This window comes from Amphiprion ocellaris, chromosome 3, assembly GCF_022539595.1.
Source record: "Amphiprion ocellaris isolate individual 3 ecotype Okinawa chromosome 3, ASM2253959v1, whole genome shotgun sequence".
In the NCBI taxonomy this organism is placed as follows: domain Eukaryota; kingdom Metazoa; phylum Chordata; class Actinopteri; family Pomacentridae; genus Amphiprion; species Amphiprion ocellaris.
In genome coordinates this window covers 22,323,707-22,344,643 of record NC_072768.1, presented here as the reverse complement: position 1 = coordinate 22,344,643, position 20,937 = coordinate 22,323,707, and the positions used below count along the sequence as shown (strand labels likewise).

General features: G+C 39.8%; 1 protein-coding gene across 17 annotated transcripts in view; it reads left to right on the top strand.

The window, feature by feature from the left end:
* LOC111570087 (unconventional myosin-IXAa-like) overlaps positions 1-20,937 on the top strand; it is a 151,119-nt gene that overhangs the window by 89,361 nt on the left and 40,821 nt on the right. For all 17 annotated transcript variants that reach the window (XM_055008730.1, XM_055008729.1, XM_055008735.1 and 14 more), the window contains 3 exons: positions 4,531-4,620; positions 12,725-12,841; positions 15,489-15,623. In XM_055008730.1, coding sequence (XP_054864705.1) covers positions 4,531-4,620; positions 12,725-12,841; positions 15,489-15,623 — 342 coding nt within the window. The remainder of the gene's footprint in view (positions 1-4,530; positions 4,621-12,724; positions 12,842-15,488; positions 15,624-20,937) is intronic.

The window sequence follows — 20,937 nt, the reverse complement described above, 5'->3', positions numbered from 1 at the left end:
TACTTTATTTGTTGATAATGTGTTTTGTCCATAGCACTTTTTTTCAAAGTAATTATATCTGTCCAGTAAATGTAGTGGAGTTAGAAATTTGATGCTTTTCTCTGAAATGTTGTAAAGTAGAAGTATAAAATAGTATAAAATGGGAATACTCCACTAAAAAAAAGTATTTAATAAAGGTACTTAGTTCCATCTCTCTACTGTGTATATAAACTTGATCTATGCATGTCTAGTCAGCATTTTAAATATCCAGCTACTCGGGTTGTAGGTTTAGATTGCTGCAGACTGTATCTGTCCACAGGAAGATCAGAGACAAAGAAAAACATTTTCTGGCATGGCTTAACTTGCCATGCATTGTTTACAAGTTTATGATGTTGTGCTGCGTTTGAGTACATTCTTTGCACTTAGTACAGACCACACACACACACACACACACACACACACACACACACACACACACACACACACACACACACACACACACACACACACACACACACACACACACACACACACACACACACACACACACACACACACACACACACACACACAATCAGCCATGTGCACAGTGAGAACAGCTCAAACGTCCACATACTGTTCTGATTTACCTCGGGACTGAGGGACGGTGTCACTCCCCAGTCCCTGTTACAAACTACAACGACTGGCCGGATGTGCTTGTTGAGTCGCTGACAAAACAATGTCCAAAGTGTGCCGGAGACTCCTGTCAACAGCACAGCGGGGATGTTATGACTGTGGAGAGCATGCCAGGGTTCCCCTTAAAGACTGGGCTGGTCCCTTTGACTCTCCAGAGTGGCAGTGACGTGAGACGAGCCACATGTTGGCCACATGCTCAAGGGTCAGTGTTTTAAGTTCAAGTTTATTTGGATGTCTGTTAGTTGGTGAAGAGGCAAGGGCTATTTGTCCCCTGGGACATATAAAACATTCTTGTAGCAAAGATGAAGAAAGAAGAAAAAGCCAAACCACAAAATAATGAATTCAAAGAGTTGCAGTGAATCTGTGTTTTGACAGCATTGTAAGTCTGGGTTGGCCACATTCCTGCTGGGACACAATGTTTTAATGGGATGAGAGAGGGGTCAGTTGGCGGGAGTATTACTTTTTATGGGAAAAGTGACGCAGATGGACAGATAATTGAAAAAATGTGATGGTTGTACAAGGTTTTTGAGATTACTTAAATTAGTGTTCTTCTTTTCAAAGATTTGACATATTCTAAAATTAAAAAAGTAAATATTTGAACATGTAAAATTAGCATTCTGTATATTTACTGTGATTTACACTTAAAGCACCTTTGGAGTATGTCAAAAATGTATTTTGCCTGATGAAGGTCTGTGTAATCAGTAGAATTAATTTGACTGATTATAATTTTTTGGTTTTGTACAATGCCTAATTTGCAAATTTGAGATATTTGTCTCCTTGGCTCTATCAGGGATCATCAAAATTTCTCTTAAAATTTAGTGACGTGCTTGACTTTATCTAAGACAGTTTGCGTATCAGACTAAGTAGTTAAATAGGTGGTTGTTTGCTCAGTGCAGTTTTATGTTGCGTCGTGCATGACTGCAATCACCTGAATGGAGAGTTCGGCCAAAGTGAACACACTGGCTCTGAATGAAGCCCTAATCTGCATGAATTACCAGCATTTGATATGTAAAGCGGTTCCACATTTCAGACAGGATGAGATGTGAAACACCGCACTCAGTACTGCTGTTGTACATTGATGTGGAGCTCACGAGCAGAACTGACTGTGGATTGATGCATGAATAGGAATGAAACTGGCTGGGTCTTCCTGTTTCCTGTGGAGGTGGAACTGGAAGAGGAAGTACAGCTCGTATGGGCTGATGGACGGCTGACAGACTGGATCCTCTGAGGGTTGGAGTTGAGTGATTTGAGCCCAGCCAGAAACATTTCTGTGCAAACCGGAAATCAGTCCAGGGAGAGCAGTGTTTTGTGAGAACAAGTCCATCTAAAGATGGAATTTGTTGACAGTACTTTGATTCTAAAAACAGTTTGAATGCCAAATTTAGTGGTTTCCATGACCTCTTATAGTTATTTTGAAGTAGGAGGCAAAGAATGTATTTTTTAAGTGTTATTACTGCATCTTTTATTATTGAATATCAAATCCAGTTGCCAGTTGACCTTAACAACGAGATATGAAATCTGGCAGTGTGTAATAACAACAAGTGACCCTACTGACAGATTTTAAGCTCTGCTGCCTTTATGGACACAACTTTTGGGCTGCATGTGGACTACACACAGACACTTGTAGAGATGATGAATTTATGTCACTTGCACCTTAGTGCACCTTCACATGTTCACAGATGCTCAAAGTATGACACTGATCTTAAGCCTCTATGCAGGATCAAGCCTTGGTACTGACTGACTGTCAGGCTAATTACACAACACTTCATCCACTCCAGACATTATTTGCTAGGGCATGAAAATGTAATGAAAACAATCGGGACAGACTTTTAAATATACCCCAGAAACATGGTAGGACCATCTTCTAAGCATCTGTGTAGCTTAAGGATAAGTAAGTTGAAACATTAGACCAGAAAGATTGTCAGAGTTGTTGCATGGCTGCGATTGGGAATAAGTAGTGTTCAGATCAGCCAAACTAGTGCATCCGTCAGACCTAAGATTTTGCTAACTGCAATCAGATTTAAGGTGTCAAAAAAGACTGAAACAAAATCACTGACCCCAAACGAGTGCTTACAAACTTCTGTGTATTATTATGGTATTAGAGCTGTGATCATAGCAGAGCAGCAAGCCTGTTACCAAGCAACTAATACATGGAAATGTACCGGCTAAAGACCAATCACTAGGCTGCAGAATAGGCTTTGCTCTTAGTGGAGGGATTACCAGGCAGTGTGAAATAGTCTGATTATGCCACCCCCCCACCGACCCACTCACTGCACACACACACACACACACACACACACACACACACACACACGTGTGCGCAGCCCTCCTCCTGTCCTCCTTCCTCTGTTTATGTCAAAGCCTTTACAAAGGAGACAACTGACAAAAATATCTCCATAATGGTATTAACTATAACATTACCACTGTTGCTTTTCTTGCATGAAGACATCAGGCAAACACACAAATACGTGTTCTCACATGTGTGCGCACACACACGCACGCACACACACACACACACACACACACACACGTGGTCTCAGCCAGCAGCAGCTGTTTGGCCCACTCCCATAATCCCTGTAGATGGAATAGATGTGTGCTGTGAAATCCCAGTTCTCCCAGTGTGACCCTGTCATCAGCGGTTTGTCTGGAGCCAAGTTTAGAGTCAGACTTAGATGGAAAGCCACATCGTTTTGTACTGTACGTATGTGCACGGTGTTTATGGGCTAATCTTGGACACCTATGTAAGTGTGAAGCAGTGATATTCTCTACTTTGTAGGGAGTAAAGGTCAGTTATGGAAAGAATTTTATGTCATGGTTTATGCTGTATTTTATATTACTTACACCATGACAGAGTCAGTCAATAAACGACCCTATACATAAAACAATCAAATTTGGCTGGAGAATAACATGCCTAATAAATCAGTATACTTTATCAGGTTGATGCAGCAACACAGTTAATTTAATATTGTCAGACTGCACTTCTGCACTCACTGATTTGTAACATTTCCAGCAATGATGGAAGCATTAAATAATGATCTTTAAACAGTGTAGAAAACCCTCAACATGTAAAACAGATCTATATAATCTAGACGTATTCAGGCTGTCCTGACTGAAGTTTAAAGCAACACTAATCCAGGCTTCTGCTTTTTCTGATGCTCTGTCAAAATGTTGTTTGCAGTAACAGCCAAAGATGCTCTAATCATAGACTGCTTGTAAAAGATAGACAAAGTCTCCAGGTTAGAAAAGTGAAGTCCACTCAGAAATGACTTAAACATATATTCTTCCTGTTACCCAGCAGGGGGTGTCTCCTCTGGCCTCAAAATGAAACCTGATTCTATAGAAGTCAATGAGAAAATTAATTTAATTTTCAATATTTTTTTTAACCATAGTAAACACTTAAAATTTTTTGGATGCAGCATGGTGTGCATTTTGTAAATTACAGTCTGTTTAGAGGAAAATAGTCGATAAAGCTGGGTTTGTTTTATAGTGTAGCAACCTTGGGATTGACAGGTTGCTTCTGTATCGCCGTAGGCAGTATTCTTGAGTTTTTCCAGTCATATCCACCCCCCGCTTGGGATGTCTGGTTTCAAAGGACCAAGCTGGTAACGGCTAAAATTTCTACCTCAAGGCCTCAAAACAGTAGTCCCCCCAAAAATTTTTATTGGACTAATCTTTTTCAATCTGTCTTTTGTAAGTCCCCCAGCTTTACTAACTTGCAGAAGAACACCTTTATAATAAAACTATTACTGCGTGTTGACCTCCTATCCCAATGTCACTTTTACTGTCTAAATCAAGATCATGTCTCTTTGGCCCGTAAACTTGGTCCGGATCTTATCGTTGTTCATGACTTTTTTTTTTTTTGTTATTGTTTTCCAGGTGAAAGAGGAGATGCTGCTTGAAGCACTGACAACCAGGAAGACGGTGACTGTTGGAGAGAGGCTCATTGTGCCCTACAAGCTAGCCGAGGTGACTTTTTAGTAACTGCACTATCAACACACCACATCATGACACCAACCCACCTGTGTCTCAAACACATGAGGTGCATTCCAACATCCATACCTCCATACTGCACCATATGCCAGAACATAAATTTGCTTGGTGCAAAACGTAGCAGGTCAAAAGCTGTATGCCAAAATGCCTGGACGTCCTACTACATCTGGTTAGACTTTGCAGTGTGCAAGCCAGCAAGCTTTTCTGGTTGTTCTGACCCACAGTCTACTTGTGTGCGTCATGGTGTCTTGTGTGAGTATAAATAAGATTTGGCCAGCAAGAGCACAAAGACAGATAAGAGCTCATTCATAATATGGACTACAACAGTAAAATTTAAGACGCATTATGACAAAGTAGCATTTTCTAATTGTACGCTTACTGCATGAAACAGTACGTACTTTGTAATGACAGCTATAGCACTGAATCGTGAAAGGAAAAATATGTGATGGTCTAAAATTAGTAAGACTCCTGTGACTTAATCTGCTCCTTTCCTATCTCTACACATTTAATGAAGCAAAGAAGACGTTAAATAAGGGACATTCTTAACAGACTTTTATGGGTTTTGTCTTTGCTTCTGATGGTGTGGTGGCAGTAAACATATGATTTAAGCTACTTCCAGTCTGTCTCAAGAAAGCACAGTGGAGCCAAGCATTTTGTTATGAAGTGCGTCAGCTGTAGGGGAGATTGTGTGTTTATGTGTGCATGCCGTGGAGCTTGTCTGGTTTAGTTTGTTGTGGCGCTCCCCCCGCCCGCCTGCACCACTCCTGTCTAAGTCTCTTGTGATGGGGGTCTCTTCCTCTGCAACTTCCGGTTTCCTGTTGAGTCAAGCACCAGTGGTATGGCTTAACTCTGTCCATGCAGCCCTCCAGACATCCAGTATGGCAAATTTACATTTTGGATGCTGTGACTGACCTAGATAGTCTCCACTGAAGTACATCTGAGTCGCTTTCCTCTGTGTAGGGCTGAATTTGTTTGAGCTTTGTGCTTGTGGCTGCAGGGTCTGTTGTCTGAGGAAGGAAATGCTACACATAGATAGCCTGTTACCCTGCTCAGCTCCACCTCCTCGTCTGATCTACGGGTTAATTTAGCCCAACAATGGTTGCTCCCACTCTCCCACACCCCCGTTAGCTCCAGTCATGTGGTCTTGTCTTAGGAATGTGCAACCTCCACTGGAATATACTGTACAGAGGCCAGAAACCAGATCCTGGTTCAGACTGTTTGTCTCTCTCTCCTTCAGTCACACACACTTCAGAAACATAAATTCACTTTTTCTAGACTAGCTGTGTAACAGAGGCTCAGACAATGTGATCAGAAAACTAATCCTGGATGAGAGCTACAGCTATGATAAACCTCGTCCTGTGGCTACTGGTGTTGCGCCATGAAAGTTCTCTCATGGTTCCCTTGAGGTGAGCTTATCTACAAAAGGAGCAAGAGGTAAAGGGATATACAAGTAACCCCCAGAGTTCCCATTTATCAGAGGAGTAGAACAGAACTGTGGGAAATCCACAGTTGTATACTCAGAGGAAAACAGTGTCTTGTATTACCTGTTAATGTGTAGTGCTATACGTCTAAGCCAGGGATGTCAAACTCATTTTAGTTCAGGGGCCACATTCAGCCCAATTTGATCTCAAGTGGACTGGACCAGCAAAATCACAGCATAATAACCTGTAAATAACCACAACTCCAACTTTTTTCCTTTTGTTTTAGTTCAACAAAGGACATTCTGAAAGTGATCACAGTTAAGGAATTATACTTTTACAAAACATTATGATCACCCTGAATTTTTTTTAGGAAAAATAAGTTCAATTTCAGCAACACGATGCCTCAGTTTATCATTTACACATTACAACTTTCAGATCACAGAGTGTCTACAAAGGAACAAAACATTCAATCACGGCTATCTGGAAGTGAACAATCTAGTATTTTACTTGATGATCAAAACAACTTGTCATGGTCTAGAAATTATTTAAAATTTACAGTTTTACAAATTTACAATTACAGTGAAGTCTTCTCTGTAATTTTTACACTTTGTAAAGTCTTCCCATGGGCTGAAATGGACCATCTGGAGGGCTGGTTTTGACCCGCGGGCCGTACATTTGACACCCCTGGTCTTATCCAAACTTAAGTAAACTAATTGCTTGGGGAGCAACAGAGTAATGTTTTTGTGAGTGTACCCTGTTGTGTTTCTATCCGACATAAAGTGCATGCAAAACACAGGAAACTCTTCAAATCCAGCACTTCTACAATTCAATTCAATTCACCATCGGTTTTATACTGTTTTGCTAATTTTACTGAACATTTTATCAGACACATTTTAAAAAAACAGTGATGCAAATGTTTAAGGAGGGCTAAATTAACCTTGAGTTTCAGTGAGAATTCAAGTAAATATAATTTTCCACGGGAGATCTTCCGGGCAAACTAGTAGACTTACTTACTAGTGGACATTACTAGGAACCATGTCCATGCGCATTTGTTCTAATGTAATTTACAGGACTTTGTTTTACAGTAACCTGTCAATCTTTACCACCAAAACTATAAACCTGTTCCCAAACAATAACAGCTCATGGCCTAAGCTAAGTACAAGACTGATCAAGATCTGCTGGCATTCCAAACATAACCTTTCTCCTAAGACCTTATATTCAGATTGTTCTAAGATATACAAGAGCACACACCTACACAGTAGTAGAAGCCCTGCCCTGATCTGACCAGGGGCCGTGGGAGCGAGTTGAGGCCATCTGTGGAATCCATAACACGCCTGTTTTTATACAAAGGAAATGTGGAAAAAAGAACCTGGCAAATGTTGCTTGTTCTTCTCAGAAACTATTTGTTTCTACTTGGATAAGAAAGATTGAGTAAGTGTGCTATGCAGCTGTCACACCCACCCACAGTCGAGATGGGGAGACTTGAATGAGATGTATGACCTGCTGAAGCTCACTGTGCTGCAGAGGAGAAGCTGGTATGTCTTTAACTTTTGCCAGGAAGATCCCTATAGTGATTGGATGGTCTCTGGCTGAGTCAGGTGTAATAGCTTTATGAACAGCTTGGGTTAAGTTGAAGAGTAATAACAGCAGTAAATGTCGTTTCCTATTCGAGCAAATTGTGCTTGGTAACTATTTGACTTTATGACTGTTCTTCGGTCTTGCTCGAGGACACTAATAAAAGGCCCCCAGTGGTTCAGCTGTATATGAAATGAAAAAGCAACACTTTAGTTTTAAATTTAGCTCTTGATCCTTTTCACAGTTACCCTAATTTTGCCATTTTGTTTGGCTTCTCACAGCTGAATCAGCCAAGACAGGCTTCACACAGGTCCTCAGATTAAAGTACAAATGTTTCTAGGTGAGCTGCTGTGCTTGATCTGCAGCGAGCAGCAGATTAGTGGGTAGAGAGTGAGGAATATCAGATCTCCACATACTAAATGAGGCAAAGGTGTAGAGTCGCATAAAAGCCATTTTCAGGCATAACAAGATAATGGAAAAATATCTAGTTATGATATTTTGATGAGCAAAGACGAGTTTTTGTAATTTAAGGTTTGAGGCAAAGATGAACACACCTTACAAGATGCCTGAAGAGTATCTTTAATAAGCAATAAAAACAAGTACATGACATTGACTTGTATTAAGTCCAGATCTTTGAATCAACCAGAATGACTAACTTCACTTTACAAAAAGCTATTATCAAGTTATTGCTGATTTAGCATTTATTCACCCCTCCATACTAAGTGTAAATAATCCTGACCTCTGCGTGGGTTTTCATGAGTTTAGACAATCTGACTTCGAGAAGTGAAAGAACGAATGTGTGCATCTGTGAGATCACGATTGCGTGCATGTGTGTGTCTGTACACACACGTGTGGGTCCATGTCTGTCAAGATAAGACAGACTGTTTGACATTTGTGATGTGGCTCCAGATAATCTGACTCCACCACTTCCTTCTTCCTGTTAGAAGGAGAGACACGGGGAAGGGGAAGTGTGTATGTGTGTGTGTGTGTGTGTGTGTGTGTGTGTGTGTGTGTGTGTGTGTGTGTGTGTGTGTGTGTGTGTGTGTGTGTGTGTGTGTGTGGGTGTGTGTGTGTGTGTGTGTGTGGGTGTGTGTGTGTGCGCACGTGTGTGTGTGTGTGTGTGTGTGTGTGTGTGTGTGTGCGCACGTGTGTGTGTGTGTGTAATCAGACTCTCATTCAAATGCTTAACATTCATTTGAGAAGCACCATCTCACATTAGTTTCAAAGTGATTAAAACTAAAAGATGCTTTCCTTTTGTGAGGGGATTGTAAAATGCATCATAAGCCCTTAACATACACACAGACACACACACATATATATAAACTTATATTGGCATTGAGATAGAAAACAAGTACATAAATGCTAATTACAAACATGTGCAGGTTGGCATATTGCGGTGAAACACACACATGCACAAAACATCCTGCAGCGAGGGAGCTAGCAGGCCACGTGCAGCGTGAACTCATGCTGGTGTTTTACACCTCCTGTGGTTTTCAAGAGGAGGAGTGAGAGAAAGAGATGGAAATGGAGAGAACAACAACTTCCTCTCCCAGAGCCTTATAATCACAAACACCAGCTAAGACCCAGTTTAACAGCCAGAACCGTTACAGTTTACAAAAGTCTCTGATAAAGTCCTGCTAATTATTTTGTCAGTTTCTTGGGTGGCCCTCCAGTAAAACATTTTCAGCCCATTTTCTTCTAGCCGTGTTCCCTTCTCGTTCTTAACTGGTCCCATTGTGGTGAATAATTAAATTACATGGCAAAACACAGAGACGATACACGCTCAGTGAGCATGTGAAATGTTCACATCAGATCTGCCTGTCCCAAGCTCCCGCTGAAGCATTTAAACTGTGATTCTTTTTGAAGCGTTGTATTATTCATAACAACCTTACGTAAGTTTGTGGGAGCAGGGACGTCACAGGCCTGTCGACTAAAAATATCATCAACAATCAATAATGCAGGAGTGAAGAGGCAGCTTTTAAAAATGCACAATTTTGCTTCATCACAGCAGTTGACTGCATGTGGCCTCAGTAGGCAGCTTTTGTAAGAGTCCTTCAAAGTAAATGCGTCTGCAAAAGAGTGTGCTCATAGTGTGCCACAAAGGCCTTGGAAATAGTTGCAATATTGGTTGTTGTTCAATCATGAGGCTCAGGACATTTAGGTTTATTGTTTTGCTTATTTTATGCCATTGTAGTTTGAGTTCATGCACATTGTTCCCAAAATTTATGGCCGATTACTTCATTACAATTACCAATTACATAATTAGGTTCATTAGATTTTATGTTGGTGAGTTTTTGTTTTTTGTGAAAGCTTCCATCCCTGACTTCAGTGGTTCAAGTAGATGTGGTGTTGTTGCTTAATTAGTGAAGCAGGCAGCTTTTAAAAAGGGACACATTCTTCTTACACATGTACACCAATAGGTACTGTCATCCATCAAAAATGGCAACAGAACAGTAGCAACAGAGTGGCATTATTTAATAGTTACACCTTGAATATCATAAATTGCAGCCTTTGCAATGGCATGGTTTCAAATCACAGTGTTGATTTGAAATTGATTAATTGCTGAGCCCTACTGACAGCTGGCTTATTCAAAGTGAGAATACTAAACTCCAAAGGGCTTTGAACATTTTTCGTGGTCTATAGTGTTTATAAAGAGCACTATGACTTTGCGCTATTTCACTCTGGAAGTTGTCACAGATCCATAGGTTTTACAACCACCCTTCTCACTTTCTCTACATTTTCTGCTACTCTGATTGGATTACACTGACCACAGTCTTTGTAAGTTTGGGTCTATGTTGCAATGCACAAGTATTTTCAGGTTCCTGGCATCAAAATGTTTGACGTAGTTGAAGCCAAATTCATGTGTCTTGTTCCACTCCATATTCAATCATAACACTTGTTGCTGCCAAAGGACCTGCTCTGGAGTCCAAGTCAAGACTGCTTGTGTTAGCTTAGCATACTCCTCATCCTGCCTAAAGAGAAGCATAGTTGCTCTTTGGCTTGTTGAGGCGTCATAATGCGTTTTTTTGCCAGTGTTGCTTTTTATGGGTCAAAAAGTGATCCATAAAAAAAGTCATCCAAATAGTGACGTGTAGGTCTGGAGGTACTTAAGGCTCTGGCTCCTGACTGAAAACACCCAAAATATTATAGCACTGTGCACAGCAAGACTACCAAATGTAAGCGCACTACCTCTGAACAGCCAGGAAACTTAAATATGGGCTCTGTTTGTCCTTTAAATGCAACGTGGTAATTGTTATAATCCTTTAGCAATTTATTAAAAACAGCCTGAGGTAAACTTCTGGTATCACCGGTATACACATTCCTAAATTACCGTAGCACATTAACTAACGGACTGTTAGCACTGATGGAACTTACTGAAAGTCAAAGCTGATGAATCTTCCTTGAGAGATTATTGCTAGTTGACCACTGACTTATTTCAGCATCCTGATGCTGCAGTAGTGTGTAATTCTATCCAGACAAGTAAGAAGACAATGGAAATTGTAAGCATAATGTAGGTTAATTGATCTTGATTATATAGTAGTTTTATTAGTGTAGGCAGCAAATAAGTACCACTCTGTAGTTCAACTGATAGCACTCTTACATCTGTAACATCTGCAATGCTAGGTTAAAGATCCCCTATGGTGAAAATCTTTTTTTTTTTTTTTTTTAACCTTGTCAGCATGTCCATATGGTGTTTTTTGTATGCTGGAAGACACATTATGAGCTTTCTTTAAAGCAGCAGTGCACTAATGACGTCCTTAGAAACACAGATTTACTCTTCCAGGGTTTCATTTGTAACAAACCTGAGGAAACAATCCTAGCTTTCACACTATGACTTTCTGTGTCATTATTCTTCATCAGAATCGGGTTTCAGCTCAAACATGTATGGCTTACGAATTGCTCCACTGTTACAACTTGACATTTTTACAGTGTTTGAGAGGAGTTGTAGGTGAGCTGGTGTGCTTGAGCTGTCATTGTCATGAGGGGGACAGGTGAATGGAGAGAGGGACTAGTAGATCTGCAAATTATCAAGGACGCAACGGTGTAGTTACATCTAATTCATTTTAAAGAAGGAAGATATCATTTTCATGACAAATACTTCTAAATATGTAACTTTGAAATTAGACCCAGCAGCTAGGTAGCTTAACATCGAGATTAGAAACAGGATAAAACAGCTCTCCTGGCTGTGTCCAAAGCTTAGAAATAAATAAAAATCTAAACAAGCTAAGTAAAAAAAGGTTTACTACTGCCTGTGCTAACTACTCATTATACTAAACCCTGTTTTTGTGTATTGCTTTACGCAGCCAGGCTTCCCTGTCCTTCCAGTGTTTATGCCAAGGAAAGATAGTATTTCAGTGAATGTTTGCTTGTTTGCCTAATAGATGACTGTAATTTCATCTGTACTACATTTTTATTGTAGTCTAAACCAAATTATTGACAGTCTCCACTGTCCGTTGATCAAATGTTTGCTAAATAATTTCTAACCAGTTCATCTACTTTCTCTGGTGGTATCTTGCTCTTTTATTTTCCCTGTTTATTTCCTTAGACAACTGCTGCTGTAGTTTATTAGATGTTTCCTCTGCCCACGTCTCGCATTTAATATGACACTGATCTAGTTTCAGAAACAAGAAAGAGAACATTGATGTTGTGTTTGTCATATTGGCTAGCCTTAGACATGTTAGTGTAGTAGCCATTTTTATCCAAACCTTGTTGCTTCCGTAACTTTAACAAAGGACTCGACCCCCTTGACCCTAAGTCAGTAAGATAACCAAACCTTAAAGCTGGTTTATTTTTGAGCAGTAACTATTAACAGTTTTAAAATCCACATAGAAGCAATGCACAACTGATGGAGTTGAATCAGAAGATGCTTCTGTGTTTGTCTATATAGAATGGATTTTTTTTTTTTTTAAAGTTTGTAATGTATAATGTGGAGGACATCACCACTGTAAAAATAGCTGAGAACAACTGACGAGCTACTTCAGTATGGTGATAAAATACATTCACAAAATTGGCTCCTGTTTGAGATTATGAAATCCATATGATGTTGATCAGGAGGAACCAACTTGTTGTGTATGTGTGTCTAGGCGGGCACAGTGAGGGACTCCATGGCCAAGTCACTGTACAGTGCGCTGTTTGACTGGATCGTCTTCAGGACCAACCATGCCCTGCTAAACAACAAGGACCTGGAGGACAATTCAAAGGTAGGACTGAAAACGCTCTCACACACTAACACACACACAGTTTCAAAAGTTATTAAGACGTCCACAATATCTGGCTGAGAGCCAGAACATTTCTTGGGCTCAAACCAACATTTTATTTTCTCCAAACTTGAAACCAATAATGTCCATATTTATTGGCAACATTCCATCCATCCATCCATCCATTCATTCATTATCTATACCTCATTTAATCCTCATTAGAGTCGTGGGGGGCTGGAGTCTATCCCAGCTCACTTAGGGTGAAGGCAAGGGACACCCTGGACAGTCTATCACAGGGATACACATAGAGAAAAACAAGCACACTTGCATTCACACCTACGGACACAAAACACACAGGCACATGTAGAACATGCAAACTCCACACAAAGATCCCAGGCTGGAATTCAAACCCAGGACCTTCTAGCTGTGAGGAGATAGTGCTATTGGCATCATTCTACTCTTCACAAATATATCCACACCACAGAATGTATATTAAAGCAATAAATTGCTGCTGTTGTGTTTGTTGCATCCATCTCGATTTCAATTTTGTCAGAAACAACTAATACTGCCAACATGGTTCTTTGGCTTTGACATCAGCACTGTGATATACAGTATAATGTCAGACAGTTTTTTGCTTGTCATATTTTTGCACACTAGAAGTAGAAAAAACTCAAAAATGTCTTTTGTGAAGTATAACAAAGTTATAATCCAGAAATCATAAAAAAGCAAAGTTTCATTTCCTTGATTATTTTTGCAGAAATTTGAAAAAGTGTGGAATCTGCATGTAAGACAGTCTTCCAAGTGCCTACATGTGTTCCAAATGCTTGAAAAATGGTGACATGGTATATAGATATTGTACTACTTACTGTGTAAACACAACCTGCAGTTCAGCCACACATTTCTAGAATTTTTGTCTCTTGACTGTTGGTCACAGCTTGGTTAGCTATGGCTCCTTAGTTGCATTGAAGAATGGAAAGTTTCTTGTTTTTGTTTTGTTTTTTTTTCTTTTTTACAATATCTGTAAAAGTGGAAGTGTTTTACTGTTGTCAGAATTTTAAAATAAAATCTGTAGAATATAGTTATTTTGATTAATCAGCCTGGTTTTAAGCTTAGATTGGGTTAATTTTACCCACGAAACTACAAGTTACACATGAAAAATCAGTTGATTTTCTCTGTTTTATCGTGTATTTGGTCTGGTAATTGGTGATTTTCTTTTAAAGATAACGTGCCTTTCAAGTCAGCAAGTTTAGATTCAGAAGGTTAAAATAAATCACTTATTAAAGCTGAGGTCTGGTATTGTGATCACTTAAATTTGAAAAACAAGAAAGTGGGGGTTCCTTTTCAGATAAGGAAATTGGAAATGATTTGATTGATTTGATTGATTTGATGATTTGAACATTTTGAATGAATGTATACAGGCAAAAAACTATGCTTAAGTGTTTTCATATCAGTTTCACAGAATGCAGAGCCATCTTTTTCCACACTAAATTAGGTGACATTCATAGAATTAATAAGGATCACACATCATTGACCTGAGCACCTGACCCAAGACAAACCACAATGTCTGCCATGAAGACAATTTATTGTACTGGTGGAGAAATATTTAACACCTTCATCAACTTACAGTCACTACATTTATCATCCCTGTCTAATTTTTTTCTTTTTTTTACCTTCATTTGTCTTTTCTTTTACTCCCAGAGGATGAATGTAATAACTCCTGTGTGTGCGTGTGTGTGTGTGTGTGTGGCGCTTGTGTGTGTGTGTGTGTGTTGAACTGGCAGTTGGCAAGTCATACCCAGTCGGGGTATCTAAAGAATTAGAAAACGGATCATTCTGTGCGTGTGTGTGTGTGTGTACGTGTGTGTATGTTAGTGCGTGTGTGTATGTTGGTGTGTGTGTGTGTGTTGGTGTGTATGCCAGGAACATTTGGGCAGATGGCATCACGTTCCCCTCAGCTCAGTTTACCCCCTGTGGTCCTCTGATGTCTCAGTGCAGTGTGTGTGTGTGTGTGTGTGTGTGTGTGTGTGTGTGTGTGTGTGTGTGTGTGTGTGTGTGTGTGTGCGCGTGCGTGCGTGCGTGCGTGTGTGTGTGTGTGTGTGTGTGTGTAACGCCTCCCTTGGCAGCAGTGACATCATCTGTCTGTGTGTGTTTGTCACGGGGTCGATGAGGTTGCACTTTCTGTCAAGGTCATTGTTCTTATGTTCAAATAACAGTTTGTACAAGCGGCCTGTGCTCATGTATGTTTTTTTGCTGGAGTAAAAAATTGCCCTTCGGAGAGAAATAAAACACCACTGAATAAAATAAAATTAAATTGGAAACAGCTTTTACAGTCCATTTCATAATTAAGGGGCTTCTTTGAGTGAACGCCTCCCTCAGATGGTGCTTATTAATGATATATGATGACATGAATCTTACTAACACCCAGCGGGCAACTAGGACACCGTAGCTCTAAAAGAAAGGGATGTAAGAAGAAGAAGAAGAAGAATATTAAAGATATCTCTAAGTAAATATGATAAAGCATAATTTTTATTGATGTTTACAGAGTTGCAAGGGGACAGTTTCCATCTCTTTCACCACACCTTCTCTGATAGCTGATCTCATAAATGTATGAATAATAGAAACAGTAAAATCTGCATGTCTTTTCCACCAGATCCTGTCTATAGGAGTCCTGGACATCTTTGGCTTTGAGGATTATGAGAACAACAGCTTTGAACAGTTCTGCATCAACTTCGCCAACGAACGACTCCAGCACTACTTCAACCAACACATCTTCAAACTGGAACAGGTAGAGTGGAATAACTGTATCTTCTTTCCTTTCCTTTCCTTTCCTTTCCTTTCCTTTCCTTTCCTTTCCTTTCCTTTCCTTTCCTTTCCTTTCCTTTCCTTTCCTTTCCTTTCCTTTCCTTTCCTTTCCTTTCCTCCACACAATGATCATTGTGCAGCTGCTGATAACACGTCACTACACTGTTTGTTGAACTGTCATTGTGACGATGTAAACAACACTCAAAAACATTTATACATTATATGCAGTGATGTCAGTTTTAGCGTCATAGTATTGTCGAAGTTACACATTTTTGATTAATTGGACTGATGGAGTAAAGAATGGACCCTCCTAGCTTCCTTTTCAAAGAGAGGACTTTTGTAGTTGTGCTTCGTACATCACACTGGTGAAAATCGATGGCTTACTCTTTAGTGAAAAGCTCTGAATGTAGTACAACAAGGTTTAAAGGTCCTGTTTAGTGTGCTTTGATATTGATTGAAAGTCTCACATGTCCCCAGAATATGTATTTCAATATTTCAGCCCCAAATAATTGCTAAATTAATAATTGATATTTTTAACATGACTGTATAACCCTTGATTCAAGGCAATGTCAGTGTCTGTAGCTGTAAATGGAGCTAAGCTGCTGCTGGCCACACCCCCTTCAGAAAAAAGGCTCTATGATTGACAGCGCAGAGCGTTCACATGACGTTACAGTTTCCACAGATCTCTGACATGTGGCCACACAATCAAAGGTAATAGTAATGTTCGTCATATTAGCCCCCCAACTTGCTAACACACGTTTGTCCTATTGTTGTGGGGACATTGCCATCAAAAATATAATTAATCCACTAGATCTTCAGTTCCTCAGATGCTGGAAGTGAATGAAGACTCTTGCGTTCCCTCTTGTATCCAACAGCAGAACATTTAGAGTGCTTCGTTTGACGTTAAAACATTTTAGAGTTTGTAGGAGCAGCTTTAGGAAGTAAATAAACCTGGTGGACTACGAGGCAAACTCTTTCTAAATGACTCATCTGGAAGCAGCAGGCAGTGAGGGGACAGGATTATACAAAGTTTGAGCTGGACAGCTATCATTCATTAGTTTCTACTTTCAACTAGCTCATAAAGCTAGGATGCCATGTAGTTGACGAGGCGTTGAGGGAAACAGCAGTTGGAAGCATCTTCATATTTTTACAGCTTTTAATTTTACACTTCCAAATATTTAAGGTGCACAGAACACAATAAGAATGTATTTTCACCATATGGGACCTTCAGCACCCTGCTAGAAAGGAGCTGCTATAAACGTGCTTTGATGTGTAAAATCCATGCAAATCTCCTCAGAGTGGCGGCGATGTCAAAGTCTGCTTTCCTGGAACAATGAGACAAGAGAGATGCAAGGAAATAAAATACATTTCGAAGTAAGGAGGGTAACTGGAAGTGCTTGCATCTATCGTATTCTTTTGTATTTGAACTGACTTGACATCACAACGTAATGCTAGCCAGTTCTTAAAAGCACATGTTTGCCTTATAGTGCTATCAGCAGAAGAGCTATAGAATGAACATCAGAATTAAGGTTGCCTTCATGGCTTCATTGATAAAAAGTGGTCATGAGAAGACCTCTGGCCCTTCATTTGGTTTTCTGTCATATATTATCACTGTTTGTCATGGTCCACATATCCTCATGTGAGAGTGCTTTGTGGTGGGCAGCCACGTCCACATTGACATTATAGCGCAGGCAGCTGTAATTATGTAGCTAGGGTAAGTTAGCACGCACATCCATTAAAGTAAAAAGTCAGCGAAAAAGTGCTGAATAGCCAGATCGGGCTGACAGGCTGGGTTAGAGTGCAGCAGTCAGACAGAGCTGCATGTGCACTGAAACCTAAGTGCTGCTAACACCAGCAACACTGTTTTTTAAGGTTATACAACATTATTTTCAGACATGCTTTGGTTTGTTTACTATCAGTGCTTCTGAATGGCTGCATTGTCTTTCTTATTTATTTTTATTTCAGCACCGCTTCAAGCATCACTACTACACATTCAAGAGATGTCATCTTCCACAATCATAACTACCCGCTGTCTCGCTCAAAAGGACTATTACCGAACCGCTAATCCCTAACCAGCTATATTATGTATTCATTATGCTCGTTTATTCAGATTGCAACTGCCAAACCACTTAATATTCTGTGTGCGTGTTTTTTCCAAAATCACATCCATAGAGCAACCAAGAGAGCACTGAGAGGGAAAAGCACAGAATGATATTTTGGAGGAGATAATGACTCTCAGTCAGCTTGACTGTGTCTCTGTAGCTGTAAGCACTCGTCTCTGTCTTGCTGAATGCTGGCTGATAGGTCGCAGCAACTTAGCAGGCGGGCCCATCGCTGACGGCTAAAACGAGCAGAGGAAGGGAGTGAAAAAAGAGCAGTGTTTCAGTAAACAAGTGCAGTAGCGTCCCTTCACTCTCAATGAAGATCACAGACTGCCAATCAGCCTGCGCTAATGGCTCTGTTATCTGTTTCTGACTGTTATCCCTCAGGCCACGAACACACACATACACACACACACACACACACACACACACACACACACACACACACACACACACACACACACACACACACACACACACACACACACACACACACACACACACAAGATGAAACAAGTGCTAACAAACAGGTTTTGTTGCAGTTCATGAAATAACGACTGTTAAGCGCTTTGACATTCAGGTTTGCTGTTTCTTGTGCTGCTGATCAGAACAAACAGAAAATACAGATATACATGTGCTTCATTAATGTGTCATTTTATATGTGATATAAAGCAGTATGTATACCGTTTTATATCACATATAACATTTAAACGGTATATATACATATACCGTTTAAATGTTTCCATGAAAACTCACACTTTTATTCATGTGCTAACATAATTGCACAAGGGTTTTCTGATCATCAATTAGCCTTTCAACACCATTAGCTAACACAATGTAGCATTAGAACACAGGAGTGATGGTTACTGGAAATGTTCCTCTGTATCCCTATGTAGATATTCCATTAAAAATCTGCCGTGTCAAGGTAGAATAGTAATTTACCACATTATCAATGTCTAAACTGTATTTCTGATTAATTTAATGTTATCTTCATTGAAAAAAAAAGTTTTTTCTTTTAAAAATGAGGACATTTCTAAGTGACCCCAAACTTTTTAACGTGTAGTCTATATATAAAGTAATTGTACAGGATCTTTTAATGAGATACCTGACCTCTGCTTTACCGTTTTCTTTATTATCCGATATAAAATATGCTACAATCATACCATAAAAATTAAATATTACCATAACCCTCTGAACCCAAAGCTAGGTGCTTTTTTTTTTTTTTTTACTGCAACATAAAGTCCTGCACCATTGTGAAAATGGCACAACCTTGAATAGAAGTAGAGAGAACAAAGACTGTCCCATGCGCAGTATGACATTCTTATATTGCCACAAATCATAACAATCGAAGCTGCATTTCTTAAACTATTGCAGAAAAGTGCAGAGAATTCACAGAATTTTTGTCACATTGTTGGTTCACAGCCAAATCAGTCATGTCTTGGAGGTGTAGCTTTGGCAGTTTTTTTAAAGACAGCATGCCTTTCAAATCCACTCTGGGTTTTGGGGTTCAGATGGTTAATTAAATGATCCTTTATCTTATTGCATACAGTTTAAACTGTTTTGTCAACAACTGGCTCCTACTGTTCTCTCAAAAGCTTAATAAATAGTTTTATTTTTCATTGTCAGTCATTCTGTGACAGCAAGTGATGAATATCTGTGTTTTGAATGAACCTTTGATTTGAAGGTTTGTGCTTGTGTTATCTTCAACTAAGAAGTGCTGCAGAGACACTCGCCCTCACAGGACGGTGCCCAATGTTGTTCAAGCAGAGTTCACGTTTATTATCCTTTAATCACTGGGGTCCTCCGATCCTTTGGCTATCTGCTGTTCGTGAGTTTATTTTACAGGACAACAGTTGAGTTGAGCTCAGGGGGCCCTTCTGAGGCAGACTGATAGAGCTTCCTAATCGAGGGTTGCCACATCTCAACTGATTTGTGTTTGTTTGAATAAAGTTGTGCAGTTCACACCTCAGGCCCCTTCCACCCCCAATTTGACGTCACATGGAGAGAAAGCTCTCCACACCTTGTCTGCGGTATTGTATTGAGCCTTTAACTGTGACCTCAGATCAGCTGGCATTTACCAGAAACTGTCACCAAACTAAACACTAATCATAATCCCGGAGGTTGTTTTGTGTGTGTTTGGCAGTTTGAAGGGGTTTAGATTACCTGATTAATTACCAAAAGGTTCAACTATCTGACTTTCCGACAGGTTCTTGGTTTTCTGACATGTCCGTAATTCAGTGTGATTTCTCTCATGATGCTGTTAAAAAGTCAGTTTTATTATTTTAAATTGTTATTTTAATGCTATCACAGTCACTGGATTGTATTTTGCATAACAGTAACAAATGTTTTTGTACATGAAATGAACTCTTGACCTTTATTTGCTCCTTGTAAATGAAATAATGAGGGAATAACACACACCTAGTCATGGAACAGCTGAGCAGCCAATTGTCCAGTTACTTTTGGTCCCTTAAAAACGTGGAGGGCACATATAAAATGTGTTGTATTTCATACACTGTTCACCTGATTTGGATGTGAATACCCTCAAATTAAAGCTGAAGGTCTGTACTTAAAGCACAACTTGAAAGTTTCATTTAAAATCCATTGTAGTGGTGTACAGAGGCCAAATGCCGAAAATTGTGTCAATGTCCAAATATTTATGGACCTGACTAAATATAACAGATGGCCATAGTCACCATGATATCACCCATTGGCTTGTGGAATACTGTTTTCAAGCATCCAGTTTTAAATTTGGCCACAGTCATTTTGGGTTTTTGAAATGTGACATGTCAGGTCAGGAGTGGATCTGACTGAGAACTCAAGGACATTACCCATGCCCATACAGTAGCAACTTGTCACTCACACATTAGCCCCACCCTAAAACGTGCCCTACTTTGTCATCTCTTTTACTCCAAATGGGACCATAATTTACAAATGACAATAAACTCATTGGGAAAATGCCATATCTAGCCACACATGTAGTCTCATAGCCCTCTATAAAATATTTTTGCAAACAGAGGAGTCAGAACCTGCTGGCTATTAGAAAGAATGTAGGTTTAAGTCACTTTAGCATTGGATTCACTTTGCAGACCCTGAGATTCTATCTGTCTCTTATATACAGTCGGTGATGTGCACTGAAACAACATCAGATGTTAGTACACAGCTCTGGTTCTGTGAAGGAAACTCTGGAAAGCAAGA